Genomic DNA, 12,283 nt, shown 5'->3' with positions numbered 1-12,283 from the left:
GGCAGCCATGATCAGACTTTCAGTTTCTCGTTTGAGACATCTCCTCCTCATCCATTGTCATGTCTCCTTTGCTGCTTGATTCTCTGTCTGTCTTACATGTTGTCCGTTCATTGGCTTATCATGCCAATTTTGTTTTCGTTCAGTTTTCTGATGGTTTCTATACTCTTGTCTTCCATCTTCACTGTTGGTATTTATGATTTTACCCGCTGTTCTTATAAATTTGACTGGGCTGCCTTCTGTGTACTTTTTCAGACTGTGACTTTTGTAATTCACAGTTTCCTCAACACTCATTAATCCTCTTCTTCCTTGGTCCCTTTCAACATATACTCTATCTTCATCAGATCTTGGCTGAAGATCTTTATGCATTGTCATCAGTTTCCGCGTCCTTCTGTCCAGTTGCTGGAACTCAGCCTTTGTGCACTGAATAATCCCTGCTCCGTATCTGTACAAGGACACAGCCCATGTATTTATAATGGTAATGAGATTTCCAGCAGTCAGCTTTGATTTCAGCGCTTTCATGAGCCTGTGAATGTATTCCTTCTTGATCTTAGCTTTCATTTCAGATTGTTTTATGTCATCTGCCTCCATAACTCCTAAATATTTGTAGCTTTCATTATCTTCTAGTTCATGAATTTCTGTTTCATTTGGTAGCATGATGTTTCCTCTGCCAGTTAGTTTCCTTCTTATCATGGTGATTGTAGAGCACTTATCCAAACTCCACACTGATATCATCATTGAAGATTCTCACTGTGTGTATCAGTGTCTCAATCTCATTCTTGTTTTTCCCATACAGTTTCAGGTCGTCCATATACAGGAGATGGTTAACTGCACATTTGTTTTTGAGATGGTACACTGGTTTAACTTTGCGCAGTACAGTTGTGAGGGGTATCATTGACATCAAAAACATCAAAGGAGAAAGACTGTCCCCCTGAAAGATACCTCGGCTGATCGATACTTTTCCTAGTTCTTTCCCTCCACTTTCTAGCTCTGTTTTCCATTGTTTCATACCTGCTGTCATGAACCTCTTGATGTTTTCTGAGATCCTAACATATCCATTACTTTCATTATCCATGAGTGGGGAAGCATATCATACGCTTTTCTGTAGTCAATCCATCCCATCACCAAGTTGGTTTTTCTTACCTAACTGTCTTTCATAACACACTTGTCTATTATCAATTGATCTTTAGTTCCTCGACTTTTTCTACCACATCCTTTCTGCTCCCATGGTAGTAGTTCATTTCTCTCCAGGTGTTCATAAATGCTGTCCGAGATCATTGCGGTCAGTACTTTGTACATTATTGGCAGGCAGGTAATTGGTCTATAATAGTTTGACGGTATTTTGCCTTTGCTTGCTTCCTTAGGTATTAGCACCGTTCTTCCTGTTGTCATCCATGATGTCGGAGTGCCTCTCTTGATAATCTCATTCATCTGATTCACAATTCTTGTGTGAGGAGCTGTGAAGTTCTTGACCCAGTAGGCCTGTACTCCATCCGGTCCAGCGGCTTTCCATAGTGATAATCTCCCAAGGATTCTTTTTAATCCCACAGCATTGATCTCCATACCAGCTTGTTTCTCTAAATCTTTGTAGTCATGTGCGGCCTCTGTGATCCATTTGGCATCTTCTTTATGAGTGTGCGGCCGAGCCCATATGTTACTCCAGAACTCCAGAGCAGCATTGAGCTCAGGCGGTGGTATCTGTTTCTGTTGTTTACCTTCCAGGCTTTGGTAGAATCGTTTCTGGTCTGTTTCAAATAGATGGTTTGCATGAAACTGATTCACTCTGTCAGAATATTTCTTTATCTTTGCTGCTGTGGATGTCACTCTCTGTTTAAGTTCCTCAATCCCTCAATTTATTCCTTTTTTCTTCAGCCAACAACCTTGCTCTATTTCTATTGTGATGAATTGTCTACCTCCTTTGAAGTTATTCATCTTTGCTGGATCTTTACGTGTTTCCTCAAGTTTTCTTTCTAGTCTCATGTTCCATGCCGATGTTTGGGTTTTTCTGCCACCAGTTTTCTGTCCTTTCTGTAATCTTTCCATTATCAGCCGTGCTTTTGCATGTATCAAGTCGTTTGTACCTCCAATATCAGTGGTGTCAATAAACCCGATCGCCTGATTGATTATTCTTGTTTCCTTCCTGATCTTATCTTTCGGTATCTTCTTCAATTTTGGCCTATTTCGCTTTTGCTCCAGTCCCTCAATGATGTCTTTGAGGCAATTGATTATCTCTCTCGGTTCCTCACTTGCTTTTGGTCCCTCAATTGGCGTCTCTATTATCTCCACTGTAATTTCGCTCTCCATTACTTCTTCAACTGTATCAATATGTTCTTTTACATTGTTCTGAATCAGAGCGTTTGGTAGTGTCGTCGTTACTCTCTGTCTTATCTCTTCTATCTCCAAGTCGGACAACCATTCCGTTTTTTTTGATGACCCTGACTTGATCTGCTATCCTCTGATCTGTTGTGCTAAACAATCTTCGATCTTTCCATATCTGATGCATCCTTTTCATGTATCCTCTCTTCTGTGATTGACTTTGGTAGTAGCATTCCATTGCATTAATGTTGTTTATTCGTGTCCATCCTCTTCTCATTGTGATTAGTTGTCCCAGTAACAGGTTGACGACCGCTCCCTGCCTGGGATGGCACAGGTGAGCTGCCGGGCAAGAGTTAACAGGCTTGTCCTGTCCGCTCAGCGCTGTAGGGGTTTCTTTCTGTTTGTGTATTCATCATGGGTATGAGTGGTGATTTGTATAGGGTTTTCTCCCATAACCTTAATCATTTTCCAATGCTACAAGGCAGTAGGTTTTGTGTAAGGTTAACTCTATTAGCCTTTAGTTGAAACATCAACCTAAACCACAAGGCAGCAGGTACTACTAGGAGTTTCTATAAAAAGCCTTCTCACAGTAGCGGGTCCAGTTAAGCGTCAGGCACCAAGCCGATATTATTGGATCTTTACCAAGGTCAATCCACTACTGGCACATATTATTATTATTATTATTATTAATGGAACACCCGACTGAGTTATTGCATAAGCTCATTCTTCAACCAAGACAAAATCTGTTGTAACTATCCTGAAATGGTGAGCAGGTCATTAGAATTTGGAAACCTCATGTACAACCTAGTCACTGAAGGCTGGTACCGACTGTATCACAGTATGTCAGCATTTGTCCCACATTACACCTGTGATCGGATGTAATAACGTTGTTCAAACTATCACAAACCAATCTGTGCTGACATTAGCGGCATTCTGAGTGAAAGTGATCAAATTGTACAATGCCGTAGATGAAACGAAGAAATGTTAGTCCTGCAGCCAAAACCATAAAGGAAAATATAACTCGAGCAATCCGTGACAGCCAATCACCATCGCCAAAGTGGTGCACATGGCATTGAGTGTCATGGATGCACACTAAAATATCAAGAAAGTTTGACAGCTGCAATGTTTCCCGGCATATCTGCTTTGCCTCAGCGATGTCATCAGTATGCAGTGCATATAGTTGATGAATAATCACCAAGATGACAACTACCGACACACTGGGATCCAGTGTTGACCAACAATTACCGACTAGTTGTAAGGAACCCAAAAGCACACAAACTGGCAGTAATATCTTAATGTCATGATGCAACATAAGAGCCACTGCCCTTATTTGTTATTGGCTAACCCGCTATAGCATCATGAACAGTTCTGTACACCACAGTGGCTAGTAATATAAAATTGCTAGTTATACATAATGAAGTAATATCTCAAATATTATAATTGCTGCCAGATATAGATACCAGTATGAAGGAACATCACACTCCCATGCAAACTCACTTGTCAGACTTAGGGTAGTTGTCAGTTTCTTTGAAAAAGCCTAAAAAGCTGGTACAGATTGTGCCAGAAACTCCTTCTCCCACCACTACTGCTCTTGGTGCCATGTTTGGTAGAATACTTGTTATTGATATGTCCATAGGTGTATAAATGTATGGGTGCTAAAACAAGAATCCATATTAGTAGCAAATCAATGCTATGGCACAATGGGAAAGTCACACCCTAGGATATTGGCAGACTGGTATACTGACATAAAGTAATAATTGAATAGATACATTGACACATTGATGCATTCACACATTACTGCATTGATGCATTGACACATTGAGGCACTGACGCATTAATGCATCGATGTATCGATGCGTTGACGCATTGACACATCTATGCAATTACCACATTACTGCATTGATGAATTGATGCAATAACACATTGATGCTTTGACATACTAGTGCATTGTTGAACTAACACATTAATGCACTGATGTGAATTTCCGAGTTGATGCATTGACATATTGAGGAACTGAACATGCAAAAGCATGACTATTCATAAATAGTCATGCTTTTGCACTAAATAATTGATCATTCCTGAATGTAGTACTCTAGAAACCTTATAACGACTGAACTCAAATTTTTTCTGTAACTTCTTGTGAGTTTGGTGCAATCAAATTTGTGACAGAGAGGCTTTGACACACTGACAGAGATGATTTGACATGCTGACATATCGAATCAGGTTGTAACGCAAACTTGGTTGGATGTGTTGTCGCCAGTTTGTTGTTGTTATTAAATGCAAGCATACAAGTGATATTGACAGGTTTGAACACTTTAAATAGTGCAAATACTATCGTTAAATCGTCAATACATCAGAAGACTTCCCAAGCTTGATATGGCACAAGGAAGTTAAGCACAAACTGAATTGGCACAATTGTACGAACACAATTTTAAAGATTTACCAGGTTAAAAATAGACCTTTTCTAAAAGAATCTCATATCCTTAACATTAACCAAAAGGTTTTTAAAGACTTTATTAACGAATGCTTTAAAAATGAAACAAATATAAAAGAATAAGGCAAAATATATATGCAAAGTTTCAGAATTTGGCAATGTTCGCTGTTGCCCTTGAAATAGCAGTGCTTAGAATTTGATGTCACAAACAAACTAAAATGGCCGACTTCCACTTAATAATGTACCAACTGAAAGATTTCTCTGTTTAATGCTCAAGCAAGACTTACCTTACAAAAGGTCAACCTAGCATGAAAAGTGGTCAGGTTGTCATTTTTGAAGGTCGAAAATTTGAAATGTTTCAAAAGAATCTTACTTGCATTTTAAAAGGTGAAAACACTAAAAACCAGTCGGTTTGACACTTGGACACTCTGGCCATAAGGATAATATCAGTAAAAGACTTTAAACATCACTGACATATTCTGTATATAAATATATATAAATATATATATATATAGCCAAATGAAGACTAAAACTTATTTCAATTGAAATAAGTTTTAGCCAAAACCTCATTTGGCTGGTATAAATGCACAGGTATGACTATATATATATATATATATATATATATATATATATATATATATTATATATATATATGTAGATATATATATATACTTGTATATATATATTGTGGTCTGAAACATTGTAACTGTATTGAATACTTGCTTTTAATCCTTTTAATGCTTTTAATCCTTAAGCAAACATTCTAACTGTATTGTATACTTGCTTTTAATCCTTTTGTTTTACGACTGAGAGTTATCTTCTTTCATAAACCCAGTCGCTTTTTAGTGTTTAGTTGAAATTGGTCACATAACTATAGTTGATGTGTTAGAACAATTATAAGTAGATAACTCTTCATTTGCTCTGAACCTTTGTACAGTTAGTAGGTCTATGTAGAAACTTCTGGAATAAGCTGTTTTATAATGCCTAAATTATTAGTTTAAACTTCATTCAACAATAAATCTCTTCTCTTGTCGATAAAACCATTTATTTTTTGTATACATGAAAATTGAGTTGGAAAATCTTTGATATCTTTATAGTCAATATAACTTAGATTTTTCTAATATCAGTCATTGATATGCTGATATTTTTAAAAACATGAGTAAACTCGCAAGATAGTTGAAGGTATTTTGAAAAGTATTAAATCTTTCCTGCCCTCTCTTTATTGGTCTAGAACAAGATTTATTTTGTAGGGACAGACAGCAAAATGCCTAATAATGGTATTATTGGAAAATATATATACTCACAGCAAAAGCAACACCAATAGCACTGCAGGCTGTGAACAAGTTAATTGTTTCTATCGTAGGACATCCAATCACAGCAAACGTATCTTCACCTGGAATAAAACCTAGGGCCAGCATTCCCTTAGCATATCCATTTGCCTGCAGGTATGCAAGAAACGTGAGAATTTTATGTGAAAGTGAAGGTGCTTCAAGCCAATATAGTTACATTCAGTTACAATGCTTTGGATAGAACTAAACTTTGCTGACAATTGTGTTTGTATAATTCTAATCTTAAATCTCTGAACAAACTTATAAATGAATGGATGAATAATTGTAAGAAATGTAATAACAAATGAACAAATTAATAGACCGATGAATGAATAATTTAATAAATGAATAGATCAATGAATGAAAAAATCAATAAATGAGTTAATCAATCAATCAATCAATAATCCAAAAAATGCATGAATGAATGAATCTATGAATGAAAATATAAAGAAATGAACAAATGAATAATAAATGAAATGTAAAAACTGATGTATAAGTTATGTTTATTCAATCCAACTTTTTGTCATTGCTTGAGACATTTTAATTTTTCAGATCTGCTTTGTTAAAATCCTTAAAGATGTGGTTGCGTCAAAAAATTCAATTTAAGGAAATTAAGACCCATAAAAGGTTTAAACATCAGCTACAATTTGATGCCATTTTTGTCTTTGTAGACCAACTCTGTCCAGAGATATATGCGTTTGAATGAGGCCCTCTTTTAAAAAGCTCACATTCCAGCGGATGCTTCTTTCATGATGTCACAAGCAATACATCTGAAAAAAACCCACGAGCGATAAATATGAGGTCGCTTCCTTAGCCAATCATCAGCGCGAAATTTTTATATAGGCCGTAATAAATGTTATCACTCGTAAAACGCGTTGTCTGTGATCTCAAATTTAGGGATTTTACTCTATTATTAAATCGCATGGACATCGATATTTACTAAAGTAATTAACATCATTACTTTAATGAATTACTCGATCAACACGTTTTATTGGCGAACAACATACATGTAAATGTAAAATTGCTGTAAAGTTACTGCGAAGGTGACTCCAAGTTTTCTTGGCATCAGGTAGTTAAAGTTCTACGGAGGAAGATTAAAGAATGGAGGTAAATTTATCTTTTACTTTGAGTCTCCTATAGAGTTTCCTGTTGAGTTTACATTTAGATTATATTTCCCTGTTTGAGGCTAAAATGTAATTTCTTGCGCGTGCGAGATACGTATGTACAGTGAGTTCTTGACGGCTTCTTTTTAATCTTTAGCATCTAGCAATACAATGGCTTAGATTGATGAATATACTAAAGGTAATATTTTAGTACTCATTAATACATGTACTAATTAATAAAATTATAACTTTTGCTATCACTAATCATCGTTTTATATTTTTTTATTGGTTCACCTAGCTACATTTGCTTCAAATTTTCTGTAGCAGTTTTATCTAGTAAATTAGATTTATGATTTGACTTTATATGTTCACTTTTCACTTATAGAAAGTGAAGAAAATCGATTGATCAATGCAAATCTTTAACTTCCAGAACCAAAGCTTCGAATCGTTGGCTTGGCGTACTTGTGCCTTTGTTAAACATTTATTTGTTTTTAAAATTACACTCGCAATCTATCAAACTCCCAATTTGAAAGCTTTCAGTAGATACGCTTTAGAATGACATATTTATGAATGACATATCTTTATTGCATTTTTTTACTAATTACAGGATTTTTATGTCGTCCCACCAACCGAAGCAGCTTTGTCAGTGTGGAAACTGCCATAAAGGGGAAAGAGAGACTTGAATGTGTGCTGCATAAACCATGATGTTTTGTTTGATTTTGTTGCAGTAGATGAATTTGTCTTATGGTATCAGCTAAAACAATGTGAGTGGCCATGACTTCATGAATATTTTTAATTAAAGCTTTATGCCGAGATGAAAATTTTTTTGCTTGTAAAAATTATATAATAAAATAATATTGTTGAAGATAATGCAAAACATGATTTGCAGAATATTGTAGTGAATTGGATACGGTATATGGATGTCCGCAGAACTGGAGAGTGTGAGTTCAAATCCAGTTTGCAGCAGACTTCTCATTCCAGACTTCTCTATCCCTATGTAAATTCTTTTCAAAGACGCAGCTGCTTATTTTACTTACGGTAGTAAGAAACTAGTTTTCGGTGTGGGCAATGATATACAGCCCCGCCCCAAGGATAAGCGACGGACATAATGTGGGCGGGGCTTTTGGGAGGCTGTATATCGTTAGTGTGGGTAGCGGCGGAACTGTGCTGATACAAAAACCTTATACTACATAGTTTGCTTGACAGAATTACCGTAGACTGTTAGAATTGGTAGTCGGTACTCAAATGTTTACACAGCATTTGGAGAAAGTGAGTAAGACAGATTTTCAATTTTCATTATTTGAGGCCTTTGAAACATTCATAATAATGCATCTGTAGCTGGATTTAAAATTTTATTTTAGCCAACATGAGCAAATACAAAATAAGGTATATGCCAATAGAGCCGCGTAGGACTAGACCTTTATCGCAAATAGCCGATGTGCATACGAGATATATTGACAGATAAATACCGCGTGACATCATTTTGGGCAAGTCTGGGCATGTTCTTTTGGCCTGAGCGTTTTTATGGCGATCAGATTTTTTCAATTTTAATTTTCAAATATCTTGGCAATGAGATCGCCTAACACAACAAACAACATGATATCAACTGATAATCAACTGATATAGAAAAAAAAATGCTTTCTTTTAAGATCAACACAAATTTAACGCACCTACATCTTTAAGCATTATACCATATTTTCAAGTGCTTGCTTTATATAGAAAACTACTGTACAGGTTTATCTAATGATCAAAATGAGCATATTGCTAAGTAATTCAGTTACAACAAAAAGAATGAAACTTATCATGTTCATTTGAAGTGTTGAAAAGACACCTAATGGTTCGGTGGCCACTCATAAAGTTATTGATTGGGAAGTATAATGCTCGCAAAACCTTTTTTGAAAAAAACTACATAACCAAGATAACTACTACCACCATGAAATATGCATGAGATAATATGTATATATATGTATTATAATATTTATATGTAAAACATTGTAGTTGATACATGTTTATTAAAAGGTTTGTATGAGTACGTATTCTTTAGAGTTGTGTTTTCATCAGCCCATAAATAACATAACATGCGTTTATCATAATTTCAAAAATCCGCAGGGTTGACTTAAAAGGCATGTTTGCAAACATATTGAGTGCAATATGCAATATCTAACACAGCACAACATTGTATGATGTGTCACATGTTGCCTTTGCTCATTCAATCATATGAACTATCAAAATATGTTTAAATTTTTTGCCATCTACCCTTTTTGTTGATGAATATGCTGATGCTTTCAAATTTTTTTGAAAAAAGCACTTCATTTTGATAATATCTAAGTGGTTGTTGACAAAATTTTTTACGGCTTAGCAATACACCAGTTCCTTCCTTTTTCAACTCTCACATTTTGTGGCCTTAATGCATTTGAAATTTTTATTAGTATCGGTTCTACACTTGTGGTACAAAGGGAGGCGAACTGATTTATTTTCTTTTTTTTGAGCGGATTTATTATTGGCAGAAAAGTTTCGTTTCTATTAAGACGATGCATTTCAGTTTCACAAAAGTTGGACAAAGCATTCAAAAATATTATAGCTGATTTTATTGGAAATAGCTTTCCATTGCTACAAAGCCTTGACTATATGACTGGGTGATAGAGCCAAAGCTCTTTGTAGCCACAACAATCAGTTTTCATATTTGCATTGTCATTATGTTGATTATATAAATAAGCAAAGCGTCCCGTGTTGATATGCATAAGTCTATCTGTTTAGTTGACCAGAACAAGCACTAAGGAGTTATGTTGGCTTTCTAGCTGTGAGCTAGCTGTGCTAAGTAATCCATCCTCTTGCTAACAAAGGCTTTCAGTTTTCATAGAGAGAGACATGAACCTTTCAATTGAAATAAGTTTTAGTCAAAACTTCATTTGGCTGGTATAAATACACAGGTATGACAAATCGGCATCATATATATCACTTGCTGTTGTAACCTCCGTGAGTTAAACTCCATCACAAAGCAAGCTTTTCAATCCAACATTTTTATAGCTGTAATAGCTGGACACACTGATTTACAGAATCACAGAATATCAGGCGCACAAACTTTGAGATTTATATATATATATATATATATATATATATATATATCATTAATTAGTTACATAATCTTTCTCAATAGAATTTCAAGCATGGGCTAGCCTAGTCACGCACTCAAGGATTTCTGCCACACACACAAAACAACACAAACAACAGGGTAGACCCACTAATCGTGGTCTTCCACACGAATATTAAAAAAATACCAACATATGTCATTTTTATTGGCCAAACACAATCTACTAATGGATGAGCAACCCATTAATGTATCCAAAAACCTCGTATTAAATAGGCCAATCAAGTTACATAATGGTTAATACCCATTTTCTCTCTGAAAAATATGCTTGCCCGCGAATTTTGGCTAAGAATAACCAGGGTTCATCATACACCAAAATGTCTCTCACAGGTTCTGGAGGTAGTCCGTTATCTGGCATTATCGGGTGGGTCCATTGCTCTCGAAACCAAAACTTGAACTATTTTTAAGCTAATCAAATTCAACTGCAGTCAAAACACTAAAGTTAGCGGTAAATTCAAGCAGGCGTTCATATGAGAAGTATTAATTTGATTGGCTTAAAAATAGTTTAAGTTTCGGTACGAGAGCAATGGACCCATCTGATAATGCTAGATAACGGACTACCTCCGGAACCCGTAAGAGATATTTTGGTAAATGATGAACCTTGGTTATTCTTGGCCAAAAATTGCGGGCAGGCATATTTCCAGAAGAAAATTGGGTATTAACCATTACGCAACTTGATTGGCTTATTTTATATGAGGTATTCGGATATATTAATAGGTTGTTCATTCATTAGTAGGTTGTGTTTGGCCGATAAAATTGACATTTGTTGGTATTTTTTAATATTCGTGCGGAAGACCGCGATTAGTGGGTCTACCCTGTTGTTTGGGTTGTTTTGTGTGTGACTAGGCTAGCCCGTGATTTCAAGTCAGGGCTCACCAAGCGCATCAACATGTTGGTATGAGTCTTATTATTGTCATGTGACCTCCCAATTATGTCATCAAGTGTTTTTATGATTCTGAGTGAAATTGCATTAGGTTACAAAATCTTTACATATTGATGCGTATGACTAACCTGTCCCTTGCTTCCTTAGAGGTTTGTAAAGCATTTTGGGTGTGGCTTTTAGTGAATAGTGTGGGAGGCAAACTTAGTCAACAAGTAAAAGAGTGCGTTGTATACTTATGAAAAATGGAACAGCGCATGGAGTATCTTTGATTCAAGCTTAATAATGATCTTATCTTAAGTTTTAGTACATTTTACCAAAAAGTATCAGTATTTTTCTATCTTTTCTGATTGCTTTTGGTGTTTGAGGTTATCTGGCTGCCAGGATGTTTTATGATTAAAATCGACAAAACTTGATAACGGCTAAAACACTCAAAGCAATTATGTGCTGTATGACATCACTAGTTGTTATTGTTGTTATAGTTGATATTTGCTACGGTGTTCAAGTTGAGGCATTGGGTGGTCTCTATTATGTTGGTCTTTGTGTAATTATAAACATCATAATCTCACTTTCACTTAATCTGACTCTTTTAACTGCAATAAAGTTTTGTTGATTTTAATCTTGAAACATTCTGGCAGTCAGATCACCTCAAACAGGAAAAACAATCGCAAATGATAGAAAAATATTGATAATTTCTGATTATATCTACTAAAGTTTTGTTTAGGTTTATCTTACACTAGTATAAGGTGAGCAAGTGTATTCTTCATCCTAACTAGACATAGAGAAACAGTTCTGCTGGCAGTTGTAAGTACAACATTTATTCTATTCATAAACTATAGCATCCCTTGGAGTTGATCCAAAATATCCTTTCTTTAAAAACAACAAACACTACACACTCCTTACCTTATCTAGTATCTCTGTAGTGGTGAACCTTCTATTCGTTTCCAAGTTGACCATTTCACCAACTACTCCCCTTTTTCTAGCTCTCTCAAACAGCTCGTATAAGACTAGATCTTTTTGAATTGGATGACTGGGATCAGTGGCATCCACATAGCTTTTGGTTAGAGGCCCTGACAT

At 35.7% G+C, this 12,283-nt stretch overlaps 1 protein-coding gene across 1 annotated transcript in view; it reads right to left on the bottom strand.

Annotated features, from left to right (window-relative positions):
- The window catches only part of LOC137407987 (putative acyl-CoA synthetase YngI), a 75,380-nt gene extending 63,097 nt beyond the window's left edge, over positions 1–12,283 (bottom strand). The window contains exons 1-3 of the mRNA XM_068094377.1: positions 12,110–12,283; positions 6,052–6,186; positions 3,811–3,968 (exon numbers count right to left, since the gene is read on the bottom strand). Of these exons, the coding sequence (XP_067950478.1) occupies positions 3,811–3,968; positions 6,052–6,186; positions 12,110–12,283 (467 nt within the window). The remainder of the gene's footprint in view (positions 1–3,810; positions 3,969–6,051; positions 6,187–12,109) is intronic.

The sequence above is a fragment of the Watersipora subatra genome, chromosome 11 (assembly GCF_963576615.1).
Source record: "Watersipora subatra chromosome 11, tzWatSuba1.1, whole genome shotgun sequence".
Lineage (NCBI taxonomy): Eukaryota > Metazoa > Bryozoa > Gymnolaemata > Cheilostomatida > Watersiporidae > Watersipora > Watersipora subatra.
This window is presented reverse-complemented; position numbering and strand designations above follow the sequence as displayed.